The sequence below is a fragment of the Ochotona princeps genome, chromosome 16 (assembly GCF_030435755.1).
Source record: "Ochotona princeps isolate mOchPri1 chromosome 16, mOchPri1.hap1, whole genome shotgun sequence".
Classification (NCBI taxonomy): domain Eukaryota; kingdom Metazoa; phylum Chordata; class Mammalia; order Lagomorpha; family Ochotonidae; genus Ochotona; species Ochotona princeps.
The window spans coordinates 57684936-57711924 of NC_080847.1; the positions used below are offsets into that span (position 1 = coordinate 57684936).

The 26989-nt window shown below is 52.0% G+C and overlaps 3 protein-coding genes across 4 annotated transcripts in view; all 3 read left to right on the forward strand.

Moving 5' to 3' along the window:
• The first annotated feature begins 1585 nt into the window (after positions 1-1585).
• On the forward strand, positions 1586-11999 carry LOC101521518 (zinc finger protein 805). 2 transcript variants are annotated; one of them, XM_058674882.1, is made up of 4 exons: positions 1586-1704; positions 3340-3466; positions 8468-8554; positions 10292-11999. In XM_058674882.1, the coding sequence occupies exons 1-4, from the start codon at positions 1681-1683 to the stop codon at positions 11866-11868; spliced, it is 1815 nt and encodes a 604-aa protein (XP_058530865.1). In that variant the 5' UTR covers positions 1586-1680; the 3' UTR covers positions 11869-11999. The 2 variants fall into 2 exon arrangements, with proteins under 2 accessions (XP_058530865.1, XP_058530866.1); XM_058674883.1 differs by lacking the exon at positions 8468-8554.
• A 5438-nt stretch (positions 12000-17437) lies between these two features.
• The window catches only part of LOC131482177 (ret finger protein-like 4A), a 167743-nt gene continuing 158191 nt past the window's right edge, over positions 17438-26989 (forward strand). Inside the window, exons 1-2 of the mRNA XM_058673979.1 lie at positions 17438-17666; positions 19191-19317. Coding sequence (XP_058529962.1) covers positions 17619-17666; positions 19191-19317 — 175 coding nt within the window. The 5' untranslated portion in view covers positions 17438-17618. The remainder of the gene's footprint in view (positions 17667-19190; positions 19318-26989) is intronic.
• On the forward strand, positions 20533-22455 carry ZNF304 (zinc finger protein 304). Its single transcript, XM_058674884.1, has one exon. The coding sequence runs from the start codon at positions 20634-20636 to the stop codon at positions 22434-22436; it is 1803 nt and encodes a 600-aa protein (XP_058530867.1). The 5' UTR covers positions 20533-20633; the 3' UTR covers positions 22437-22455.

A 26989-nucleotide genomic window follows, 5' to 3' on the forward strand; every position in this document is an offset into this window, starting at 1 on the left:
TACTAAAACTTCTACCTTATATTGGCACTCATATTTAGGGAAAAAAAAAACTGTTTTTAAAGACAAAAAGAAGTTTCTTGTTAAGGCCCTCTGTAGAAAGGCTGAGTAGACCTGATCCCTTTCACTGCCCTTTAACAAAAGAACAAAAAGCGATTGAATCAGCACTAGGTGAAGGTGATAATAATTAATGCACAATTAATTATAAGATTTAACAAAGAATCTGTGATATATGCCTTTATAAATTCCTTTCATTTATGAGTTTTCCTTTTAATTCTGTACTCTTGATATTTTAAGTAATATTAGTTTATGTTTAGTAAAAGTTGTAACTGCATGTACTGCCAACCATGGAATTCCTGGCTTCAGCCAGGTCAGTGCGGGTTTGAATGAGTAATAGCTTGCTGAAAATATTTTCTCCGAAGTAAAACAATAATAATGTTATTTAGGATTGATTTTGTAATCATTCTTTTCTAATGAAGTAAAAATGAAACAATTGGATGTTGTGCAAAAGCTTGTGATGATTTGTGTGTAAGCAAAGAAGGCAGCTTTCCTGAGCTCTCCGTTATGAGCATCATGCCGTAGTGGTCCATGTCTCTCCTATCTCCTCGCCGATCCACGCCTCCTTTGCAAGCTCTCCAGTCAGCCGGGGCCGGTCTCGGGTAGGGGAGCCAGGACTCAGACCAATCACTACAACAGCACAGCCTGTTGTGCCACAGGCCTCACACCACCTCCTCTGCTGGCAGCCATCTATGGACCCCTGCCCACGTCCACTGCGTGCTGCTCTCGCGGGACAGCCGCTCCCTGCATCCACAGCCAGCTACTCCGCTTAAGCTCAAGTATATTATCCCATATGGGCGCCGGTTCTAGTCCCAGCAGCCCCACTTCCCATCCAGCTCCCTGCTGTGGCCTGGAAAAGCAGTCGAGGACGGCCCAAAGCCTTGGGCCCCTGCACCTGCGTGGGAGACCCAAAAGAGCTCCTGGCTCCTGGCTTCGGATTAGCTCAGTTCTGGCCGTTTGCGGCCACTTGGGGAGTGATCCAGCAGATGGAGATCTTTGTCTCTCCTCTGTCAATCTGATCTGCCTTTCCAATAAAACAGACCTTAAAACCACAGCCGCTGTCTGCAGTTCGCCTCGCTGATGGTCCCGCAAGCACCGGCTGCCCACAGGCTGCTCAGTGCAGGGATGATCCCGATGCGGCGGGGCTGCCCTCTCACGGAGGTGACGCTAGCCCCGGGTAGGGGACTCAGTGCCCCAGGTGCTGACACGCTGCTGCTCCCGTACCTTCTGCAGGCTGTCACCCTTAGGGCCCGGCTGCTGAAGCCTGCAAAACACGTGGCAGTCTGTAGGAAGCAAACTGCCTCACACCTACTAAGGTGTAACACGCACGGAAGATGAAATGCTAGGTCTGCTTAAATAACAAGTTAGCTAGTTGAGAGGTGGACTCGGAGCTGGGGAGCCCCGGTGTGCGGCTGCACCGGGGGCCACCGGGAACTCGGGGCTCGGCTGGGGCCGCTCCGCGCGGGGCGGGACTTCCGGCGGCGTCATCGGGCCGCGCCGCCCGGTCCACGCGGGCTCGGGGGGAACGCAGTCCGCGCCGCTGTGGGGCGAGAAGCGGGCGGGAGTCCGGCCTCGGCCTGGACGGCCCCGCGAGGACAGGGCGTAGCGGCCGGCCGGGGGCCGGGGATGGCGGTGCGGGGCCCGGAGGGGGTGAGTGCGCTGGTTCGCGGGTGTGTTCGCTCCTCTCAGCCAAGTCCTCCGTGGGGCTGCGGAGCCCCGGTGCGCGGGCTTGGGGTCCCCCGCTGCATCCCCACGTCCTGAGCCAACACCCCACACCCACCCTGAGACAGAGCAGGAAGGGGAGCAGGGCTCATTCCAACAGGGAGTCCGTCCTGGAGGAGGCGCGGGGGTCCCCGCATGGGACGGGGGTGGACTCCACGCGCGGGGCCCATCATGACTTCCGGGAGGGTTTGTGGGGTCTCTGGGGCGAGCTCAGGAGTGGGAGATTGGTCTGTAAAGGGGTGTGCTTAGGGGTGCAGGGCCACGAAGCAATTCTGGAAGCCTGTCCGCTGGTTTGCTCTGCCTAGCCCAGGTCCAGATCGCTGTCCGTCATGACCCCTAGGATAGCTGTGTAATACCTGGCCCTGCGTGGTCCTCGCTGCCTCCTCTCTGTCCCTGTTTGCAGCATAGCACCAGCTGGGGGAACGGTACGCGCACTCCCGAACGGGAGTCCTCTGCTGTGGACCTGCCGCGGCCGGCGAGCGCTGACCCTGGCGCCCGGCCTGGTCACCTCTGGCGTGTCTGTGCTGTCTTCCCTGCCCACTGGCCGTGCAAAGTTCTTTCCCATTGCAGCCTTTGCCCTGGCAGCTCCCCCTGCTCAGATCCTGTCCTCAGATCTCAGCGAGGTGGCCCTTCACCTTTTTGGTTTTACTGAAGCGTCGCTTTTCTGCGGATGGTTCTAGCAGAAATCGCCCCGTCTCCACTCGCTCTGGTGGCTGTTCCTGCGAGAGCTGCCTCTGTCAGAAATTGTGATCGCACAGAGGTTCCTGACCGTGCTGTTTACCTCAGCTGCCGTGGGGAGCTTCATCAGCACAGTGCCTCTGTTCTTTCTTTTTTTTTTTTTTAAGATTTATTTTATTTTTTATTACAAAGTCAGATATACAGAGAGGAGGAGAGACAGAGAGGAATATCTTCCATCCAACGATTCACTCCCCAAGTGAGTGCAATGGCCGGTGCTGCGCTGATCCAAAGCCAGGAGCCAGGAACCTCCTCCAGGTCTCTCACGCGGGTGCAGGGTCCAAAGGCTTTGGGCTGTCCTCGACTGCTTTCCCAGGCCACAAGCAGGGAGCTGGATGGGAAGTGGAGCTGCTGGGATTAGAACCAGTGCCCATATGGGATCCTGGCGTGTTCAAGGCGAGGACTTTAGCTGCTAGGCCACTGCGCCAGGCCCTTTTTTTTTCTTGTTAAGATTTATTTATTTGATTGGAAAGGCAGATTTACAGAGAGGAAGAAAGACAAGAGTGTGTGCGGGTGCTGCACATGTCACCCCTGGTGTGTCGTCCTTGGCTCACTCTGCTGACATCCTGGAGGCCCTGCTGTTTGCACCTCATGATCCCCCAGGTCTTCCCATTGTCTTCTGCTTCTCTGACGGCTTTCCACTGTGAGACTAACCAGAACGTGCCCACAGCTGCGTTGCCATCCACCCTCAGTCCAGTACCAAGTTAGGCCCTCAGCACGTGTCCTGTGATTTGGTTGGGATCTCTCTCCACCTCCTCCAGCAGAACACGTGTGTCACCCAACCCATCCAACAGCTCTGAGGCCAGCACTGTTCTTTATACTTCCCAGGTGTCGGTGACCTTTGAAGATGTGGCTGTGACTTTCACTCCAGAAGAGTGGGGGCAGCTGGACCAGGCTCAGCAGAACTTGTACCAGGAGGTGATGCGGGACATCCGTGGGCTGCTCGGCTCCCTGGGTAAGGCCATCTGCTCCGTGCAGCGGGCCTGCAGCCTCCTGCCTCGGGCTCTGGACCTCCTTTCTCACGTAGCTCTCTAGCTTCACCTCTTCCCACTGACTGCCCTGGAAGGACAGAAAAGTTGTGGAATGACTGACTGTTTGCAAAACTATAAAGCAGGGTTTGTCTCAGGCACTCTGGACTGGTATAGAAGCTGAGAAGCACCGCTCCTGGATGCAGTGTTTCTCTTGGTCTCCTCATGGCACCGACTGTTCACAAAGGCCTTTCCAGCCTTCGTGAGTGTGTGGCTTGAGCGACCATCCCAGTGCTTGTTCTCCCCATGTCTCTGTCCCTCTGCATGTCCCTGTGTGTCTCCAGCAGTCTGGGGTTCTTTTGACATGAAGGAGAGAGCCTCGCTGGCTCAGGCATCCCCTGCGACCCAGCAAGGAGGGCCGCGGAGAGCACAGGGTTCTCTGGGAAGGGAGCAAAGCAGGCCAGCCCCAGGAGATACCCACTTGAGGTCTCACCAGGTGTGCTACATGGGAAGGAGCTTCTCTTACCTCATATGCCAGTATGGTTTCCTCTTTCCTAAGCCCTGGGCCAAAATGTTCTGTGAGTTTGAGGAAGTTGGAGCAGTGCTTCTCCACATGTGAGGGTTTGCACTCCCAGGAGGCATTGAGTAGCATCTGCAGTCACCTGTGACGGTCACATCTGGGGTCGGGTATAGCCCAGAGATGCCGCTCCACATCCTACACCGCGTGGGACACGCCCCGGAGCTAAGAATCATCAAGCCCCAGGTGCCAAGGATGCCAAGGTTGCAATTCCAGGCTAGTGGCTCTCTTGTTGAAGATCTCACCTTGCACTCCTCACTTGAGAAGAGAGGGTTTAAATACTCTTCAACAGAGGGAACGTTCGCAGGCTTGCAGCCCGGAGCTTCCTGTGCAAGTGTTGTGACGTCATTGCCTGTTGTCATGGGATTTTCATTTGCCGGAGTGACGGGACATTCCTTTCTTAGGAGGCATAAGGACAACAGTCATTTTTTTTTTAAGTTTTATTTTTAATATTGTTTATTGATAGGGCTGCATGCCCACGTGGCACTCCCATTAGGATGGGGAGGGTCAAGGTGGGGAAGCAGGCGTGGGACAAATGTTTCAGTTCTTTTTTTTTTTTCTTTGTCCAGGAAGGGGAAAATCTAGGGGCCGCTCCTTGCTGTGAAACGACATTAGCACCAGGGCATGGGGGACAGTTATTTGATGATGCCTTAGAAACTTCATTGTGGGAAAGAACATTCCAGGGCTGTTTTTTGATTTGTTTTGATAGTTCTGAAACATTGCCAGCTTCATTACATCAGAGATGAGAAAATTTTTCAAGGTCTTTTGACTGACCAAGTCCACCATAGTGCATCCAAAACCCAGACATTTGCTGCATAGCTTGGCCGGGAGAGTGGGCCCACCTGTTCTGCTTTCTGTCCTCTGATAGTCACGTGACATCCTCTGTTGACCTAGATGAACTGGTTACCATGTGCACCTGGGCATGCTATCCAGTGCACAGGTATCAGCAACCGATGAGGCCCAGTCCCTGTACATGCACTCCAAGGTGGGCTGCAGAGATGAGGCCCGGTCCCCGTACGTGCACGACCAGGTGGGTTGCAGACCCTGTGATTTCCCCTGTAGCTGAGACTTGAGTCCAGTGATGTATCTGGGGAGTCTCCCAGGAAACATTGCCCAGGAAAAAGTGACCTCAGACTTGACTCTTGCGTGCACCAGTTAGTGCAGGGTCAGGTGTGGTCTGCAGGCTCCCTGCCATCTGGTGGCTTTCCTAGGGTGCTGGGGTGGTGTATCCTAGCCCAGTGTCTCCATGGCAATGCACAGAGTTTTTCATATATCTTTTTAAAAACTATAACAACGGGCCCGGCGGCATGGCCTAGCGGCTGAAGTCCTCGCCTTGAAAGCCCCGGGATCCCATATGGGTGCCGGTTCTAATCCCGGCAGCTTCACTTCCCATCCAGCTCCCTGCTTGTGGCCTGGGAAAGCAGTTGAGGACGACCCAAAGCTTTGGGACCCTGCACCCGCGTGGGAGACCCGGAAGAGGTTCCTGGTTCCCGGCATCAGATTGGCGCATACCGGCCCGTTGCGGCTCACTTGGGGAGTGAAACATCGGATGGAAGATCTTCCTCTCTGTCTCTCCTCCTGTCTGTATATCCGGCTTTCCAATAACAATAAAAATCTTTAAAAAAAACTATAACAAAAAATGAAAAAATAAGCAACTATGTTGGCACTCTGGCTTAGTTAACACAAATTTGGCATTAAACAGGCCCAGGATGCCCTCCAGCTACTGGCTGCTCTTTGCCTAGCAGTGTCCCCTCTACTGATTGATGTCCACAGTAGCTGGAGCTGGGCCAGGTCAGATGCCAAGGACCAGACCAGTTACCTACCACTTAAAGTTCTCAGTGGGTCCTGCAAGGCTGAGACTCGGAGTCCCTGTCCCTGACCCCGATTTTTGAGGATGAGTACTGCTCCTGGAGCTCTCCTCTGCCTGATAGTCCCTCCTGCTGACCCTGGCCATGATGCTATCCGTGTCCTCCTCAGTGTGATGCTCAGGCACTACAGGCAGCAGCCAGGCTCCCAGCTGGCCCTGACCAGGTTGCTGGGTCGGCCTGCACCTCGTTGTGTTCACTGGGCAGATGTCAGCACCTCACTTACTTCTTAGGGTTGCAGCCAGGCTTCTGGGGCTGCTGCATGAAATGGACTTGGCAAAGGGTGTGGGAGCCCATGTGTTGCGCGTCAGCTGTGTGATCCCTGCTAGCCCCAGTGCCGTTCCATGGTCTCCAGCCTGGGCTCAGCAGTAGTAGGCGGTGTGTGGATCCGTGTGGTTGAACAGAGAACAGAGCTGACTGGGTCTGGTTCTAGCTGGGCTCAGCCATTCACCAGTTCTGTTATTTGGGAAATAATCTTAAAAATAAATTTATTAGCACCACGCTCTAACCAACTGAGCTAACCGGCCACAAATAAATTTATTTGAAAGGCAGTTTGCAGAGAGAAACAGAAAATCATCCATTTTTTGATTGACTCCCCAAGTGGCCACATGGCCAAAGCTGGGCCAGTTTGAAGCCAAAAGGCAAACTTCTTCCAAGTCTCGCATATGGGTGCCGGGACCCAAGGATTTGAGCCATTTTCTACTGCTTTCCCAGGCACATCAGCAGGGAGCCAGACTAGAAGTGGAGCAACTGGGACTCAAACCAGCATCCATATGGGATGCTGGCACTGCGAAGGGTGGCCTAGCCTGGAGTACCATAGCACCAGCCCCTTGGGGAATCACTCTGTCTGCCTCACCTTGGCTTCTTCCTCTGTGCGGTGGTGCCGATCGTGATATGGGCGTTCTGAGTTTGCTGGAGGACATCCTAAAACAGTCCTCATTTAGGCCCTGACTCACAGGAAGACGACTGTGGGCTCTTTAAAAAGACTTAGAGGCTGGTGGTTTGGCTACAGTGCGCCAAGTCTGTGATGTTGGCATCCACCAGCTCGAGTTCTGGCTGCTCCACTTGCGATCCAGCTCTGGGTTGTGCCTGGAAGGAGTGTGGGATGGCCTGAGTGCTGGGTCATGCCACCATGGAGGAGGCCTGGACAAAGCTCCAGGCTCAAGGCTGGACGTTTGACCATTAAGGGAACGTACCATTGGATTGAAAGTGTCTGTCTCTCACTATTTCTATAATTTCTGTTTCGAATAAAATTGAAATGGATTAGTCTTTTTTTTTTTTAATTGGAAAGTCAGATATAAAGAGAAGATCTTACATCTGATGATTCACTCCCCAAGTGGCTGCAGCGGCTAGAGCTGAGCCAATAGCCAATCTAAAGCCAGCAGCCAGGGTCCTCCTCTGGGTCTCCCATGTGGGTGTGTGGTCCCAAGACATTGGGCCGTCCTCGACTGCTTTCCCAGGCCTCAGGCAGGGAGCTGGATGGGAAGAGGGACTGCCAGGATTAGAACCAGTGCATTCAAGGTGAGGACTTTAGCCACGAGGCTACTGAGCCGAAGATGCACACTTTGGTAAATGAACACTCTATGTTGTAAAAATACAAGTTTTCCTGTAGTAATTCTATAAACATTTTGGATCTTGAAATTTAGAAGGAATTGCAAGTTGCTGATCTTAATCTTTTGGATATGGTCATACCTGTATAAACAGTACTTGAAAAATAAAAGCAGCTTTTGGCTGTATTTATTTGAGAGTCAGAGTGACAGATCTTCCACTTGTCATTTTACTTCCCAAATGCCCTCAACAGCCAGGACTGGGCCTGTCTGAAGCCAAGCGCCCAGGACTTGCTACTCGCGCCATCAGCTGCTGTCTGTCAGCGTGTGCCTTAGTAGGAAACTGGGCTGGAAGCAGAGGTGGGACTTGAGCCCAAGCCCAGTGATAGATGTGGGCGTCCCAGGCAGTGGCTAACCCAGTTTTCCGTAATGTTCGGCCCTATACATTTTTTTTTTTTTTTTTTTTTTTTTAAGATTTATTCATTTTATTACAGCCAGATATACACAGAGGAGGAGAGACAGAGAGGAAGGTCTTCCGTCCGATGATTCACTCCCCAAGTGAGCCGCAACGGGCCGATGCGCGCCGATCCGTTGCCGGGAACCTGGAACCTCTTCCGGGTCTCCCACGCGGGTGCAGTGTCCCAAAGCATCGGGCCGTCCTCAACTGCTTTCCCAGGCCACAAGCAGGGAGCTGGATGGGAAGTGGAGCTGCCGGGATTAGAACCGGCGCCCATATGGGATCCCGGTGCGTTCAAGGCGAGGACTTTAGCCACTAGACCACGCCGCCGGGCCCCATTTTTTGTTTTTAATTTGGTATTGATGGTAGAACCCCTGCGGTGGCATGGCCTCGCGTGGCACGCCCTTGGTTTGCAGGTGACTTGACACGTGTGTGTGCTAATGGATGCAGTGTGTTCCAGGATCAGATCCCCATCCTAAAGTCGCAGATTCAAGATCTTCACTTCTACCAAAACCCAGTCCCCACTTTTTCTCCCTGAACAGGGTGTTCTGTTCCCAGACGTGAGCTGATGAGCCTATTGGAATGCAAACAGGAGCTGTGGACAGTGAACCTCCAGGGCACCTGTCCAGGTAAGAGCCGACACTGGACAGGTACCGATCCCAGAGGTGGCCACTGGCCCTTAATCCTAGGAGGTGGCTTAATCTACCAAGCCACGTCTACCCCAAGACTGCCAGATCTTCTCAGCTCCTCTAACACAATTGTATTGTAATAAGGTTAGTAGTGTCTATGCTTCATTTAAAAGCATTTGTTAAAGTTGTATTTGTTAGAAAGGGTGCAGAGTGTGGAGCTGGAAGGATTCCCTTCAGGGACTTTGTCGCCTGGTGTGCTTCTGTGTGGCAGTGCAAAGATGATGGTCTCAGCCCAGAAAGGCCACCGGAGCTTTGGGGTTCAATTTTGTTCAGTTTCATTACATGACTACAGTTGACTGAATCATTGTTGTTCGTTCTCCCCTCAGCCCTGTTTCAGCCGAGTGTGTGACTCATAATATTAAAGCTATACTCTGGTCTTCTGTTCTGGCTAGCTCAAGGCTGGAGTCATCCCTTTCCTTTTATTTTTAAAGATTATTTATTCTAGGGCCCGGAGGCGTGGCCTAGCGGCTAAAGTCCTCGCCTTGAACACCCCGGGATCCCATATGGGCGCCGGTTCTAATCCCGGCAGCTTCACTTCCCATCCAGCTCCCTGCTTGTGGCCTGGGAAAGCAGTCGAGGACGGCCCAAAACTTTGGGACCCTGCACCTGAGTGGGAGACCCAAAAGAAGTTTCAGGTTCCTGGCTTCGGATCGGCACGTACCGGCCCGTTGCGGCTCACTGGGGAGTGAATCATTGGACGGAAGATCTTCCTCTCTGTCTCTCCTCCTCTGTGTATATCTGACTGTAATAAAGTGAATAAATCTTTAAAAAAAAAAAGATTATTTATTCTAGAGGCAGACTTGCAGAAAGAGGAAAACAGAGATCTTCTATCTACTGGTTCACTCGCCAAGTGGCTACATCAGCTGCAGCTAGGCCAGTTTGAAGCCAGGAGCCTGGAGCTGCTTCTAGGTCTCTACCATGGGTGCAGAGTCCCAAGTGTTTAGGCTGTCCTCCACTGCCTTTCCAGAACATTAGCAGGGAGCTGGATGGGAAGTGGAACCACTGGGGCTTGAACTAGCACCCATGTGGGCTGCTGACAGCACAGAGGCTAAGCATAGGATACTATACAATGCTGGCCTAGATCATCCTTTGGAACAACCTGTCTATAGGCCCAGACAGAGTTATCTTCTGTGAATGTTGAGGCATTTACACTCCAGAGTATCTGCCTTTTGACCCTAGCTTTCTACTTGATCTTCCTTTCAAGGAATCAAGAAGCCAAGACCAGGAGAGACATTGCACACCTGGAATTCAGAGACGGTGCAGTGGAGGAGTGAGCCTCTGGCGTTGTGGTTATGATCTCTTGGGATGCCTGCATCCCGTAGAGTGCTTGGGTTGGATCTAGTTTCTTTCCCGTGTGCTTCCTGGCAGGCAACAGGCCATGAGTCCAGTGCTTGGTTCACTGCCACCCAGGAGGGAGGTCAAAATGAATTCTGAGTTCCTGGCCGTGGCCTAACCCAGCCCTGGTTATTGCGAATATGTGTAAAGTAAAACAGTGGGTAGAAGATTCTTCTCTGTCTCTCATCGTCTCTGTGCCTTTCAAATAAAGAAATGAAGAAAGTGGAAGAAGACTGTGCCATAGCGTAGGAGCGTTATTTTTAATTTGTTTTCACTGAAGTCCTGGCTTTGTCATGTTTTGGTATTATGAAAAGTCCCCTTTCTGCATTGGATTTCTTTTAGGTGACAAAGGAACATGTAAGAACACCAAAGCTGACACGTGTGCCCCAGCCCTGTCTGAAGGAGTTTCAGTGCCTGGGCAGCTGAGTCAAGGAGCCTCAGAAGACCCCCGGGCAGTGCGGACCAGGGATCGGGCTGGGACCTCGGAAGTACAAGAAGGACCCCTGGGACTGCGGGTGGACCTGCAGAGAGAGAAGCCTCCCGGGAAAGCGGTCCCTGCCGGTGATGTGTTAGGGCTAGTTGATGGCCTGTGTTCCCGCGTTGTACAGGAGCAAGTCGCTTTGGGAAATACTGTCCCTGAGCACCGCTCCGAAGGACAAAAGCCCAGGCCTCAAGAGGAAGGAAATATCTTCAAATGCAGTGAATGTGGGAAGGTGTTTAACAAGAAACGCCTCCTTGCTCAACACGCAAGAATTCACTCTGGGGTGAAGCCCTACGAGTGCAGAGAGTGTGGGAAGACCTTCAGCAAGAGCGCGTACCTCCTGCAGCACCACATGGTCCACACCGGGGAGAAACCCTACAAGTGCATGGAGTGCGGCAAGGCTTTCAACCGCAAGTCCCACCTCACGCAGCACCAGCGGATTCACAGCGGGGAGCAGCCGTACAAGTGCGGTGACTGTGGAAAGGCCTTCACCCACCGCTCCAGTTTTGTCCTGCATCGGAGGAGGCACACCGGAGAGAAGCCGTTTGTGTGCAAAGAGTGCGGCAAAGCCTTTCGGGACAGGCCGGGCTTCATCCGGCACTATATCATCCACAGTGGCGAGAATCCCTACGAGTGCTTCGAGTGTGGCAAGGTGTTCAAACACAGGTCGTACCTCATGTGGCACCAGCAGACTCACACCGGGGAGAAGCCGTACGAGTGCAGCGAGTGTGGGAAAGCCTTCTGTGAGAGCGCAGCCCTGATCCACCACTTCGTGATCCACACCGGCGAGAAGCCCTTCGAGTGCCTGGAGTGCGGCAAGGCCTTCAACCACAGGTCGTACCTCAAGAGGCACCAGCGCATTCACACCGGCGAGAAGCCTTACGTGTGCGGCGAGTGTGGCAAAGCTTTCACCCACTGCTCGACTTTCATCTTGCACAAGAGGGCCCACACTGGAGAAAAACCTTTCGAATGCCAGGAATGCGGGAAATCCTTCAGCAATAGGGCAGACCTCATCCGACACTTCAGCATCCACACCGGAGAGAAGCCCTATGAGTGTGCACAGTGCGGGAAGGCCTTCAACCGCAAGTCAGGCCTCACGAGACATCAGCGGACCCACAGCGGAGAGAAGCCCTACGAGTGCGTCGAGTGTGGGAAGAGCTTTTGCTGGAGCACCAACCTCATCCGGCACTCCATCGTCCACACGGAGGAGATGCCCTACGAGTGCAGCGAGTGCGGGAAGGCCTACCGCCGCAGCTCTTCCCTCACGCAGCACCAGAGGATGCACACCGGCCGCAAGCCTGTCCGTGCAGCACACACGGAGAGGCCGTTTGTGAGTGAGCCAGCTGCGGTCAACATCCAGGACCTGCTTCTGGGGAATGACTTCTTGAACGGAGCCACAAAAGAAAATATTTTGCAGGAGGAAGCATCTTGTGCCTGATCCGTGCAATCATTGTGAGCATGCAGAAAGCCCACAGGTGTCTTGACTCTGAGAGTGTCATTTCACTGTTGCGGAGTGTCACTGTCGCCTCATCCTCCCACGAATTCCCAAGAGCGGTCCACAGCTCTTGTGCCCAGAGCAGGACTGACCGTCAGCGTCGCAAAGCACCGTGTCATCTCAGGAATCCTCAGCAGAACGTGACCATTGGAGGGGAGAGAAGGGGAAATACAAGCTTTGCTCTCACAGCACTGCTGAGGCTCTGCTGCTTGTCCTCTTGATCTGCAGGAGGGCTGTGGCCCTCTAGGCGTGTTGTATAGCCATCCCACGCCACCTGGTGTAGAGGACCGTCAGTGTCTGGAAACTTCTGCAGTATCTTTCTTGTCCCGTATCATTGTTACAGCCTCATGAGACTGGAGTTCTAAGATGCTTCTGTCTGTAAGGAGCCAAGGAAACAATTAAATGGCCACATTTTATTGCACCTCTTAAGGCTTTTATGTATTTGTTCTTTAGGGGGGGAAAAGTATGTGATTTTTTTTTTTTTTAAAGATTTATTCATTTTATTACAGTCAGATATACATAGAGGAGGAGAGACAGAGAGGAAGATCTTCCGTCCAATGATTCACTCCCCAAGTAAGCCGCAACGGGCTGATGCGCGCCGATCCAAAGCTGGGAACCTGGAACCTCTTCCGGGTCTCCCACTCGGGTGCAGAGTCCCAATGCATTGGGCCGTCCTCTCCTGCTTTCCCAGGCCACAAGCAGGGAGCTGGATGGGAAGTGGAGCTGCCGGGATTAGAACCGGCGCCCATATGGGATCCCGGTGCTTTCAAGGCGAGGACTTTAGCCGCTAGGCCATGCCGCCGGGCCCAAAGTATGTGATTTTTTAAAAAGTGTGTGATTTTAATGTTTTAAGACATTCAGAATTTTTTTCTTGAGCCCAGTTTATTGCTGTAGCTATGTGGCAAGTATTAAAATTGGGTAAAGTGCTTGTCTTGATTTTATTTAAAATTGATTTAGCATTCCTAGCTACTTTGACTTTCTGTTCACACTTCAGGTTTAGTTTTTTAGAGTTCTTATTTTTATAAAGAAATCTCACTCAGATGTCTGTACCAAGTGTGTTAAATCTGTAGATGAGTTTGTTGAAAGTCATCTTTAAGGTGTTCAGTCTTCCAGTTCATGAACATGTTGTGTCTTGTTATTTAAGTATTCCTTGCTTCATTTCATGACTGCTTTATAACCCCCAGCATATTAGCTTTTTATATATAAAGTTTCAATCCCCACATGGTGAGGCTAGTGTTATGGTGTAGTGGATTAAGCTGCCACTTAACGCATGAGCATCCCATCATGGGGTGCAGGTTGAGTCCTGGCTGCTCCGTTCCCAGTCAAGCTTTCTGATAATGTTTCTGGGAAAGGAAGACCCAGGGGCGACATGTGGCTGGAGCTCCTGGCTCCCGCTCTGGCCTGGCCCGGCCCTGGCTGTTGCAGACATGGGGGGAGTGGGGAGTTAATGAGCAGGTGGGAGATTTCTGCTTGTCCTTCTGTCACTGTCTTTTACACAGATAAATCAATCTTTTTTTTTTTTTTAAGGTTTACTTATTTTTATTGGAAAGGCAGAGTTACAGAGAGAAGGAGACACAGAGAGAAAGCTCTTCCATCCACTGGTTCGCTCCCTAAGTGGCCGCAACAGCCAGAACTGAGCCGATCCGAAGCCATGAGCAGGAGCCTTTTCCAGGTGTCCCATGTGGGTGCAGGGTCACAAGGCTTTGGGCCATTCTCCATTGCTTTCCCAGACCACAAGCAGGGAGCTGGATGGGAAGTGGAACAGCCAGGATGCAAAGTGGCACCCCTATGGAATCCTGGCACATGCAAGGCATGGCTTCAGCCACTAAGCCATCGCACTGAGCCTCAAATAAATCAATCTACAATTTTTGTTTTGTCTTGTTTTGTTTTTTACATGGTGTTTGGTAGCATGCAGAAACATAACTTCAAAAAATATTGTGGCCTTCTGCAGCCTTCCTGAACTTAGCTGGTACATCCACTTTTTTTTGAGAGACTCCTTGGGGTTTTATATGTAGAGATGCTGTGTGCAAGTGTGACTCTTCTGTTTCCTCCTTCGCAGCTAAGTGGGTCTCTTCCTGAGTTACTGCTTTTTTTTTTTTTCCTTTTTTAAAGATTTATTTATTTGTATTGGAAAGGTGGATATACAGAGGAGGAGAGACAGGAAGATCTTCCGTCTGATGATTCAATCCCCAAGTGAGCACAACGGCCAGTACTGTGCCAATCTGAAGCCAGGAGTCAAGAACTTACTAGGTCTCCCATGCGGGTGTAGGATTCCAAAGCTTTGGGCCTTCCTCGACTGCTTTCCCAGGCCACAGGCAGGGAGCTGGATGGGAAGCAGGGCTGCCAGGATTAGAACCAGCGCCCATATGGGATACCAGCGCATTCAAGGCAAGGACTTTAGCCACTAGGCCACCATTCTGGGTCCTAGCATCTTTTTTAAAAAAAGATTTATCTATTTTTATTGACTAGGCAGATTTACTGAGAGAAGCAGAGAAAGATGTTCCATTCACTGGTCACTCCCCAAGTGTCCGCAACAGCCAGAGCTGAGCCGACTTGAAGCCAGGAGCTTCTTCCGGATATCCTCGCACACACATGCAGGGTTCTAAGGCTTTGGGCCGTCCTCTACTACTTTCCTAGGCCACAAGCAGGGAGCTGGATGGGAAGTGGAGCAACCAGTACATGAACCGGTGCTTAAGTGGGATCCCAGCACTTGCCGGGGTAGAGGGAGGATTAGCCAATTGAGCCATCACATCAGGCCCTGGCATGCTAATATTTAATGACAGTAATTATGTTTGTGTGTATTTGTCATGAGTTGTTCATTAGGTGTGAATTTCACACTCATTTCTTGTATTAGTGGTGAAGAGGCAGCTGGAGAATATTGTGCCTTCTCCTGGATGCCTGACAAAGGCCACTGGCACTCTTGGTTTCAGCAGCTATCGGTCCACACATTTCCCTGTGTGTGTGAACTGGTTTGGTGGTCCGTTGCATGTCTGGGTTTTTTCTGGTGGCTTTACAGGGTCAGTCATTAAGGATAGCTTCACTGAATTTGTATGCGGAATCCAGTGCGAGCTCAGGAGTCTCAGAATCTGACGATGGATTGCAGCTCAGTCCTCTGTGTGTGCCCTGAGCTTGCTTTGCCTGTCCCAGTTTGTGGTGGGGTTAGGGAGTCCTGCCAACAGTGCACCAATAGGGCAGAGTATTACACTGCGCGTCCTCTATGGCACCTGGACACACTTGTAGGAGCAGTAATATTTACTGTGCACTGTGTAATGAGTACTTTCGGTATAAACTCCATGTTGGGCCTTGTAGAATTTCCCAGGCCATTCCCGGCAATCTTGGAGAAGCAACAGAGTGTCCTCAAGGTTCTGTTAGAGTGCGGAGACTGTTCTGAATGTTCTGGATCGAGGAAGGCCATACAACCTACATTTCCAGCAAGTTCCTCTGTTATGCAAATGTTGCTGATCTGGGGACAACAGATTTTTTAGCTATTGGGGGCAGCAGATCTAGCTTCTTGTCCAGCAATGGAGAAAAAAAATGTGAGGATAGTGTACAGACGAAGGGTATTGACAGACAAAATGCGCGGCTTGAGGGAGGAGTGGAGATGCTTGTGTGCAAGCTTCATGTTGGAAGAGGTGAGTCTTGTGGTTTAAACATGTGCTTGAGGGACGGGAGTGGTGGCTCAGCAGATGACCGGCATCGCACATGGGCACAGGTTTGAGTCCCAGCTGCTCCACTTCCCATCCAGCTCCCTGCCTGTGGCCTGGGAAAGCAGTCGAGGACAGCCCAAAGCCTTGGGACCCTGCACCTGTGTGGGAGACCTGGAAGAGGCTCCTGGCTTCGGATTGACTTATCTCTGGCCAATTCGGGGAGTGAACCAGCAGATGGAAGATGTTTCTCCTTCTCGACATAAATTTGCCTTACAAATAATAAAAGTAAAAAAAATTAAAGAAAAAGAACTTCATTTGAAAGGCCAAGCAGAAAGAGGGGAAAACAGGTCCTTAAGCCACTGGCTCACTCCCCACATAACCACAGACAGCCGTGTGGTGCTCTACGCTAAACACACAGGACAGGAATGCCCTCTGACCGTCAGGGCCCCGACTTGTGGTCACCTTCTGCCTTCTTAAATTCTTTTGTTTTTATTTAAAATTCAGATATTACAGAGGGAATAGGAGAGAGAGGCTTTTATAAAAAAGGTTTATTTGTTTTTATTGAAAAGGCAGATTCACAGAGAGGACAGAGAAAGATCTTCGGTCTGCTGGTCGACACCCCAAATGGCTGCAATGGCCAGAGCTGAGCCAACAAGAAGCCAGCAGCTTCCTCCAGGTCTCCCACACAGCAGCAGCTTCCCGAGGCTTTGGACCATCCTCTACTGCTTTTTGAGGCCACAAGCAAGGAGCTGGAAGGGAAGTGGAGCAGCTGGTATACGAACTGACACTCATATGGGATCCTGGTGCCTGGAAGGCAAGGATTTAGGCACTGAGCCATTGCACCGGGCCACAAAATAAATTTTTCTAAAGATTATTTTTATTGGAAAGTCAGATGTTATAGAGAGGAGAAGAGGCAGAGAAAATCTTCCATTGCTGCTTTACTCCTCAAGTGGCTGCATAGCTGGAGCTGAGCTGAACTGAAGCCAGGAGCCAGGAGCTTCTTCTGGTCTCCCATGTGGGTGCAGGGTCCCAAGGCTTTGGGCCGTCCTCCCTGCTTTCCCCGGCCACTAGCAGGGAGCTGGAAGGAAAGTGGAGCTGCTGATAAACCGGCACCAACATGGCATCCCAGCGCATGCAAGGTGAGCACTTCAGCCACCCGGCCACTGCACCGGGCCCCCAGGGTAAATTTTCACACAAGGAGTTTGCAGTGTGTGGCTGTTGCCACATTTTCAGGATGAGTCTATTCATAGAAAAATCTGCTCCCTCAGGCCTGGATTGATGGCTCACCTGGCTAATCCTGTACCTCGATATGGATCCCATGTGAATCCAGTTCCTGTCCCAGCTGCTCCACATCCCATCCAGCTCCCTGCTTGTGGTCTCGGAAGCCAGCCGAAGTGGCCCAAAGTCTTAGGATCCTGCACTTACATGGGAAACCCGGAATGAGCTCCTGGCTCCTGGCTCCTGACTTAAGATCAGTTCAGCTCTTGCCATTATGGCCACTTGGAGAGTGAATCAGTGGATGGATCTGTCCTCTATGTAAATCTGCCTTTCTAAAAAAGATAAATAACTCTTTAAAGTGATCACAGTTGAACTCTGCCGGGGGGCTTTGGCACCTGCAGAGGGTCAAATGACTGCCCAGAAGAGGGGCGTGTCCGGTGCCGGGGCAGAGGCGGGACTTCCGCCGTCGCAGTGGTGACGTCTTTCGCCCGTGCCTGGTCTGTGCACTCGGTTGCAGCTCTTGGGAGACCAGCGAAGAGGGACGGAGAAGAGGCGAGGAGCCTCGGCAGCGGCTCTGACCCCATGAGCCCCGACAGGCGACGGACGGCGTCGCGGGGACGTGTCCACGGGGGCGGCGCCCTGGCCGAGGCCTCCTCGCCTGCGCTCCGCCGCTGTCACCCTCCGAGGCGGCCCCCGAGCCTTGTGCGCGTCCTGACCCGACGGAGACCGAGCGTGGGGCAGCGGCCAGTCTGACCCGTGGACCCAGGAGGTGCACACCGTCCGCCTGCTTCTCACGAGTCGCTCCTGCGCGCGAAGGCGGCCAAGGACATGGGCCCGGCAGAGCAGCCGACGGTCCTTCCGGACCCCCGCGACCCGGTGTGTGTGCTGGGCGCTTCCCCGGGGGTGCAGCGGCATGGAGGGCGGCCGCCCCGGTGGGGGTGTGGGGCGAGGGCCCCGGTCCCGGCCTGAGTGCGTCGGGGGCTGCCCAGGACTTGGCGTTTCCTCTGGGGTTGCTGGGGATCCAGGGAAGGTTCGGGCGCTGCCTGGAAGCGTGTGAGAGGCGTGGGAGTGGGCGGACAGTCCACGGTCGGGTCCACTGCCAGTGTCCAGGTGAGTGTGGCTGGGGGCGGAGGACGGCAGGGAAACGTTACAGGCATTGTCCATGTTCTCTAGCTGGGGCTGGGCTGTGGTGATAGCCTGGGACCGAGCATTTGAGATGGAGGGCGAGGGGCGAGGAGGCTGCAGGGTGGTCCCTCACAGCGCGACACCCTGAATTTCGGAAGCTGGCAGTGTTAGGATGTGCTTCCTGTGCGCAGCTGGTAGCGTGAGAGCCAGAAGGGACGAGTGAATCCAGGGACAGCGTTGAGGTGAGATTGAGCTGGCGGTGCCCGGGGACAAGTGTGTAAAGATAAGGCCAAGGTAGCATTTAGACAGAAATCCTAGGCTGGTGGACTGGGCCTTTGCTTTGTGTGGATGAGCCGAGAAGGATTGGAAGCAGGAGAAAGGAGGAGTGGCTGTTCTGGCAGGGAATTCACAACCTCCCTCCAGCTTTAAGGGAAACAAACTGGCTGTGGAGCAGGACTTCACAGCACTGTGGTGGTGCCCTGCCCAGGTGTGTGGCTGGGCAGTCCTGTGATGGTGCCCAGGTGTGTGGCCATGTAGCACTGTGATGGTGCCCAGGTGTGTGGCTGGGCAGTCCTGTGATGGTGCCCTGCCCAGGTGTGTGGCCGTGTAGCACTGTGATGGTGCCCTGCCCAGGTGTGTGGCCATGTAGCACTGTGATGGTGCCCAGGTATGTGGCTGGGTAGGACTGTGGTCGTGCCATGCCCAGGTGTGTGGGCATGAGGTGAGAGAAGTTAGGGAAGATTCGTGTTTTGGGTTTTTTTTTTTAATAATTTTTTAAAGATTTTTTTTTTTTTTTTTTTTTACTGGAAAGGCAGATATACAGAGAGGAGGAAAGACAGAGAGGAAGTTCTTCCACCCGATGCTTCACTCCCCAAGTGGCCACAATGCCTGGAGCTGAGCCAATCCGAAGCCCGGAGCTTCCTCCAGGTCTCCCACGCAGGTGCAGGGTCCCAAGGCTTTGGGCCTTCCTTGACCGCTTTCCCAGGCCACAGGCAGGGAGCTGCACGGGAACTGAAGCAACTGGAATTTGAACCAGTGCCATATGGGATGCTGGTGTTGCAGGAAGTGGTTGGCATGCTGTGCTGCAGTGCTGCCAACATTGCCTGATTTTGCTCTGGGCTGGACACGGTATGAGCAGGGAGAGGCACCAGTGGGACTACGGTCCAGAATCAGTGAGTTCAGACCCTGGGCTGTGTAAGTGGACAGACTGGGTGTGTGGGAGGGGGAGCGAGGGACGGGAAGATGCTGCCTGCTCATCTGTCTGTTCTGTGCCAGGGCTCTGTGACCTTTGAGGACGTGTTTGTGTCCTTCTCGCCGGAGGAGTGGGCGATCCTTGGGGAGACACAGAGGTTCCTGTACTGGGATGTGATGCTGGACACCTTGGCACTAGTGGTCACTGTAGGTAAGTTCTGTTGCTCCGTTGCGAGTTGCTCCCACCATGTTACCTTTCGGGCATCTGGTTGCATTGGTGCTGCTGCTTCGGGCAGAGACTGTCTCGTGAAGCACAGTCAGGCAGTCCGCCAAGGGCCCGTTGCACTCAGGCCGTTTCCCAGCTGACGCATGGGCTTCTTTGCAAGGTTCCATTTCTGGTGGTGTTAGTTCCCCGCTGGCTGTTGGCCAGAGGCCCCTCTCCTTGTTAGGCTGTCTCTCTGCAGTGTACTTCGTAACCCAGAAACTGACTTCTTTTTGAGCAAGTGAGCAAGAGAAGGCCCATGAGAGAATCCCAGGGTTGTAATCTAATCTCAAGAGTGATATTCCATCATTTTGTGCTGTGTTCAATTCTTTCAAAGTTCTTGAGTCAGCTCGGCCGGGGTGAGAGTAATGGGGGGTGATGACGGGGCCGTCGTAGTGGCTGGTTTCCACGGCCTGCACAGCCTCGCTCATGGTCCTGGCAGTTTGCTCCTCCCCAGGACAGTTCTTCTGTGCAGCCAGATCACGGTTGCTCCTCGCACGTAGGTGCTCTGTGTCCAATCATGCTGTCGTGTGTGCCATGTCCCTTTCCTTTCTGAGTAGACCAACACGTGCGGTCCTGATTTAGGAGCCTTCTGGTGTGTTCAGCAGGTTCTGCCCAGCTTGGGCACTCAGTGGTCCTAGGTTCTATTTCCCATTGCTCAGCTGGCATTTCCTAGGGCCTGGCTATGGTAGAGGTTGATGCTGTTGCTGTTCACCGTTTGTCTGTGGGGCAGGTCTACCGGCACAGCTCACCTGCTGCTTGTCTCCTTTACAAAGGAAAAGCTGGGCAAGCATGCCTTGTTAGGGCTGGGTTCAGGTTGGATCTTCAGACGGTGTGTTCCCTGGCACTTGGCTGCCAAAGCCTGTGTGTTACTTATGGCCTCTTTTCCTTCTCCACTGGGCGTTTTCCCAAGTCTCTGGCCTCCAGGACCCACTCACTCTGCTCTGTAACACTGGCCTACAGTAATGTGTCATGAGTTGTGTACACTAAGCAGTCCTTGGGAGACAGCTGCTTGCTTGGATTCAGATTTTGCTGGGCCTGGACTAAGCACAGAGCTTCATGGGAAGCGGTCCTGACTCTGCCGCAGAGGAGCGGCTGACAGACATGGCCTCCCTGTCCCGGGCCATTGAGAGTCCTTCGTTCTGGGACCTGCACACAGCCTACGCATCCTCACATGGTTCTGGCTCTCTCCTTCTCTTAAGCCAGTGGACTGTTTGATTGACAGATCACAACTGTGTTGGACTTGCTGCTTCTGCACAGCCAACATGCACTTCACCACCGTGTCTTTGTTTTCAGATGGTTGGTGTGGAGCAGACAGTGAGGCGGCACCTTCCAGGGAGAACTATTCTGTAGGAGGAGGGTCTCAGGTAGCCACTCCCAAGTCATGCCCCTTCACCCAGAAGGCCCCTGCACGGGAGATGTGTGTGCCGCTCTGGAAAGACGTTCTGCGGCTGGCTGAGCACCAGGAATCACAGCCGATTCAAAGATCGTCCCCGTGTGTACCCCATGCGAGAGGATTGTCAGCAGCACAAGGAGCGACGCAGTGTGGAGACATCCTTCAGGGGGGAGGCGGGGGACTCCCCGAGAACCACACAGATGGGGTATTGATGAGACCCCTTAGATGCAAGGTGGAAAAGATGGACTCACCAGAAAGCCCTGGCCTATTCCTGTGCCAGACCTCTCAGAAGATCAGTCTGTGCACACAGAACTCTGGTCACGGGCAGCGCCAGGGAGACTGTCACAGGCAGGTGCCCTTCAGTTGCAGTGCTGCTGGACAAACCTTTCCCGACACCATTCCCATCTCTGACAGCCAGGCAACCCAGACTGAAGGGCGAGCCTTTTCGTCCCTACCGTGCGGGAGTGTGTTCAAGGAGAAATCAGCTCTTGCTCGTCACAGAAAAATTCACACTCGAGAAACATCGCATGTGTGCAAGGAGTATGGAAAGGCCTTCATCCACTTGCCTCACCTGAGAATGCACCAGAAACTTCACATTGGGAAGAGGCATCACACATGCAGTGAGTGCGGGAAAGCCTTCAGCCGCAAAGACGCACTCGTTCAGCACCAGAGACTTCACACTGGAGAAAGGTCTTACGACTGCAGTGCCTGTGGAAAAGCCTACAGCAGAAGCTCCCACCTCATTCAGCACCAGAGAATCCACACTGGAGAAAGGCCCTACAAGTGCAGTGAGTGTGGGAAAGCCTTCAGCCGCAAAGACACGCTTGTTCAGCACCAGAGGTTTCACACCGGAGAAAGGCCTTATGAGTGCAGCGCGTGCGGGAAGTTGTTCAGCCAGAGCTCCCACCTGATTGAGCACTGGAGAAGTCACACTGGGGCAAGGCCTTATGAATGCATCGAATGTGGGAAATTCTTCAGCCACAATTCTAGTCTAATTAAACATCGGCGAGTCCATACTGGAGCGAGGTCCTACGTGTGCAGCAAGTGTGGGAAAGCCTTCAGCTGCAAAGACACGCTAGTCCAGCACCAGATCATCCATTCTGGAGTGAGGCCTTATGGGTGCAGCGAGTGCGGCAAGGCCTTTAGCCGCAAGGACACGCTGGTGCAACACCAGAAAACCCACACTGGAGAAAAGCCGTATGGGTGTGGGGACTGCGGAAAATTCTTCAGCCATAGCTCCAACCTCATTGTACACCAGAGGATCCACACTGGAGCAAAGCCGTACGAGTGCAGGGAGTGTGGGAAGTGCTTTAGCCACAACTCCAGCCTCATTCTGCACCAGCGAGTTCATTCCGGAGCAAGGCCTTATGTATGCAATGAATGTGGAAAAGCCTACATTAGCAGCTCCCATCTTGTTCAGCATAAGAAAGTTCACAGTGGAGCAAGACCTTACGAGTGCAGTGAATGTGGAAAGTTCTTTAGCCGCAACTCCAGCCTCATTCTGCATCAGAGGGTGCACACAGGAGAGAAGCCTTATGTGTGCAGCGCGTGTGGGAAGGCATACAGCAGGAGCTCCCACCTTGCCCGTCACCAGAAAGCTCATGCTGGGGAAAGGCCTCTCAAACACGGTTGTTTTGGTGACCCTTCAACTGCATGTGGGAAACTTGCTTAGCACCACAAAATTCACGGTAGAGGAGATAGCTATAAATAGAGATAAGTGTGATAGCTTTGCTCAGCCTGATAGCACCTGTACCAAAGGAAAGCTGTAGCTTTCGGAAGGACCAGCGTGTGGCAGATGAACCTTGTGCATGTGTGCTTGTGCCCTGGAGAGTGTCCCTGGCGTGGGCCCTGCCGGGGTACATGAGGCCATGTGAATGCTCAGGACTCCAGTTAGAGTTACTGCCAGCGCCTGCAGCAGGGCCCGTGTGCTGCCGCCACTCCCTCTCCACAGGAAGGCCTCCCAGTGCTCCCATTCATTCATTCATTTGTTTTCTAAAGGCAGATTTGCAGAGAGGAGAGACAAAAATCTTCCATTTGCTGGTTCACTCCCCAAATGACTACAGTGGCTGAAGTTTAGCCGATCCAAAGCCAGGAGCCAGGAGCTTCTTCCAGGTCTCCCACACAGGGTCTGGGTTCCAAGGCTTTGGCCGTCCTCGATTGCTTTCCCAGGCCACACGCAGGGAGCTGGATGGGAAGTGGGGCAGCTAGGGTACAAACCAGTGCCCATATGGGATCTTGGCACGTATAGGTGGGGGACTAGCCAATTAAGCCATCACGCCAGGCCCAGCAGTTACTTTTGAAGGTTTTTTCTGTGTGAAGTGGGTTGGGAGAAGAGATGGGTGCTGCCCACAGCAAAGGGACCACAGTACTGGGGAGTGGGTCTCCGATTTGACCTGTTGCACTGTTGTCCTAGATGTGCTGGGGAGGACTGAAGAACTTTTTGTGCTTCACTGCACAACCTAGATGCGACAGTTTCCCATGAGCCCAGTGTTCATTCTAGAGGGCCTAGTTGGTGTGGAAATGTCCAGGACTCGTAGAAATGATGGATCGGCCCGTTGACTATCACACATTTCCCAACACTGTTGAGGGGTTACCATCTCCCAGGCCTGCAAACAAGCTGTTGCCTGATGTTCAGGGAAGTGCCATTGACTGGGAGAATCAGGGTAAGGTAGGAACGCTGAGCTAATGGAGTAGGGGTGATGTGGCCAAGGACTGGCGCATTCCACAGGATAATCTGTAAGTGTTCTTCTAACCCAGTATGTGGGATGAGAGTAGAGGGGTTCTGCAGCCCTGCAGAGGCCCACATCTCCTGGGGCCAAGGGCACAGGGAGCCTTTTAATTCATTAATTTAGGGACTGGCGCGAGAGTGTAGTGGTTAAAATCCTTGCCTTGCACGCACCAGGATCCCATATGGTCGCCGGTTCTAATCCCGGCAGCCCTGCTTCCCATCCAGCTCCCTGCTTGTGCCCTGGGAAAGCAGTTGAGGAAGGCCCAAGGCCTTGGGACCCTGCACTCGAGTGGGAGACCTGGAGGAGCTCCTGGCTCCTGACTTCAGATTGGCTCAGCTCCGGCCGTTGCGCTCACTTGGGGAGTGAACCGTAGGACGGAGGATCTTCCTGTCTTTCCACCTCTCTGTATATCCGCCTTTCCAATAAAAATAAATAAATAAAATAAAGAATTAATTTAATTTAATTTGAAAGGCAGATTTTACAGACAAACAGGGAGAGTTAAGACAACGAAAGTACCCAATGCAGTAAAAGCTTCCTGTGTCCCCAAGTAATCCATGCCTCCCACGTCTGCCAGCCCTCTTTCCTTCAGTTCACAGACAACAGCAAGTGCTTGCTGGAACATTGTCAGAGAAATTGTACGAGCATGTACTTTCTTTTTTTTTTTAAGATTTATTTATTTTTATTGCGAAGTCAGATATATACAGAGATGAGAGACAGAGAGGAAGATCTTCTGTCCAATGATTCACTCCCCAAGTGGCCTGAATGGCTGGAGCTGAGCCAGTCCGAAGCCAGGAGCTCTTTCAGGTCTCCCATTTGGTTGCAGAGTCCCAAAGCCCTGGGCCATCCTCGACTGCATTCCCAGGCCACAAGCAGGGAGCTGGATGGGCAGTGGAGCTGCCAGGATTAGAACCAGCGCACATATGGGATCCCGGCGTATTCAAGGCAAGGACTTACCTGCTAGGCCACTGCGCCGGGTACAAGCATGTACTTTCTTGTTTTTATTTTTAAGATTTATTTTTTTATTACAAAGTCAGATATACAGAGAGGAGGAGAGAGAAGAAGATCTTCCATCCGATGATTCACTCCCCAAGTGAGTGCATCAGCCAGTGTTGTGCCAGTCAAGAGCCAGGAGCCAGGAACTTCCTCCAGGTCTCTCACATGGGTGCAGGATCCCAAAGCATTGGGCCATCCTCGACTGCTTTCCTAGGCCACAAGCAGGGAACTGGATGGGAAATAGAGCTGCCGGGATTAGAACCAGCGCCCATATTGGATCCCGGGGCATTCAAGGCGAGGACTTTAGTCACTAGGCCATGCTGCCGGGCCCAAGCATGTACTTTGTTAGATGTGGGATCTCTAGTAGCTTTTTCCTCCAGCCATATAGTTTTGAGATTAACCCGTCTTGTTGCGTGGTTTGTTTGTTCATCTGTATTGTTTAGTATTTCATTGCATAGTGTATGTTTGTTTTTTTGCTTGTATGCATTCAGTTGTTAATGGGTATATGAATTTTTTTCAGCTTTCGATTGTTACAAGTAAGGCTATTGTGAAGAATACTTAAGAATATGTTTTATCTTGGGCCCGGAGGCGTGGCCTAGCGGCTAAAGTCCTCGCCTTGAACATGCTGGGTCCCATATGGGCGCCGGTTCTAATCCCAGCAGCTCCATTTACCATCCAGCTCCCTGCTTGTGGCCTGGGAAAGCAGTTGAGGACGGCCCAATGCTTTGGGACCCTGCACCCGTGTGGGAGACCTGGAGGAGGTTCCAGGTTCCTGGCTTTGGATTGGTGCAGCACCGGCTGTTGGGGCTCACTTGGGGAGTGAATCGTCGGACAGAAGATCTTCCTCTCTGTCTCTCCTCCTCTCTGTATATCTGACTTTGTAATAAAAATAAATAAATCTTAAAAAAAAAAAAAGAATATGTTTTATCTTGTAAGAAAATGCCAAGCTGTCTCCCAAAAATACTGTGGTAGTTTGTGTTCTTAGCAGCATTCGACAGTGTTTTTGGAGTTCAGCTATTTTGTAAACATGGAGTGTTATGTCATGGTTGCTTAGACTGCAGGTCCCAACAGCATCTGTTCATATCTTTAACAGTGTCCTGCAGAGCAGTTTTTCAAATCTAATCAAGTTCCAGGAACTTGGATTTTATTTCGGTGTTGTATTTAAGAAGTTATTTCAAACCTAAAGTCACCCACATTTTTCCTGGTGTTGTCTTCTAGGAGTTCTTCTAGCTTTATGTTCGATAATTCAGTCCTATAATCTTGAGTAAATATTTGTGGAAACTTTAAGACCTGTTTCTAGGCAGATTTTTTTTAAAGCATGAAATGGCCAGTGATTCCATCTTTTGTGTTGAAGACTGTTTTCCAGTGAACGCCCATGGCTCCTTGGAAAGATCCACTGACTGTATTTACGTGTCCTGCATCCCTGGTTTTAGCATGTAGTAAGATAATTATGTGTGGATATTTGCTGCTTTTGTTTTTTGTTTGTTTCTATGGTGTATTCAGTGATTTTTTTCTGATGTTAAACCAACTCGTGTTCTTGGGACAGATCCCTTGGTCATGATGTATATCCTGTATGTATGTTGCTAAGCCTATCAGTGAGACACTGTCCATGTATTTGTATCTATATCGATGAGGGATGATTGACTTGGGCGTTCCTTGGGATGTCTCTGCCTTTGCTGTCAGGATAACTTGGACTTCATTTCGTAAGCTTGCAGCTGTTTCCCCCTTTATTTTCTGGAGGTATTTGTAAAGGGCTGGTGGTGTTCTTTAAACGTTTGACAGGATTTGCAAGTCAGACTTTCAGTGGGAATTACTTAGAGGTGAGTGGTTGGCACAACTCTTCGGGTGCCTTCTGAGTAGACAGTGTTGTGGCACTGGGGTTGAGAATGCTGCTTGTGACCAGGGCATCCCACATTAGGGTGCTGCATTGAGTCCTAGCTGCTCTCATTGTAATCCAGCTTCTGACTACTGCCCTTGGAAAGGCAATGGAGGATGGCTGACTGTGCGCCCCTGCCGTCCATGTGTGAGGCCAGGATGGACTCCCTGCTCCCGACCTGCCCCTGGCCGAGACCTGGTTGTTGTGATCACTGGAGAGAACTAGTGGGTGCAGTCTCAGTCACTGCTTCTCCATTTCAAATCAACGAATAAATAAATGTGGGAATTTTTTCCTTTTTATTTTATTTTGATAATCTTTACATATTGATTAAGGCTCATGGATCAAGGGTGACAGTAAAGTGGGTAAGACCATTGTTCCCACATTTTTGTGTGTGTCTGGGGAAAGGAGGGAGAAAAAGGGAGAAGCCCCACCCAGGCTCTCACCCACCCCAGGTCCCCGACGTGAGGCATGCTCCGAGGGTCCTGCTCAAGTTCAGCAGCTCTGAATTGCTGCCAATCTCGCCATTTCAAGCACAATGAAATTTCCCCAGAATCCAAACTCTTTTAAATACAAACGACTTCGCAGGAGGACGGGGTCATGGAATTTCACAATTTATTTTTTAAGGTT

What these genes read in the sequence shown, in the direction of transcription:
- LOC101521518 (XM_058674882.1), top strand. Translation starts at nt 1,681, where the DNA reads ATGGCGGTGCGGGGCCCGGAGGGG. An exon ending in CGGTGCGGGGCCCGGAGGGG is followed by an intron (nt 1,705 to 3,339) that starts GTGAGTGCGCTG and finishes TATACTTCCCAG; the next exon opens with GTGTCGGTGACCTTTGAAGA. An exon ending in CCTCCAGGGCACCTGTCCAG is followed by an intron (nt 8,555 to 10,291) that starts GTAAGAGCCGAC and finishes GATTTCTTTTAG; the next exon opens with GTGACAAAGGAACATGTAAG.
- ZNF304 (XM_058674884.1), top strand. Translation starts at nt 20,634, where the DNA reads ATGCACTTCACCACCGTGTCTTTGTTTTCAGATGGTTGGTGTGGAGCA.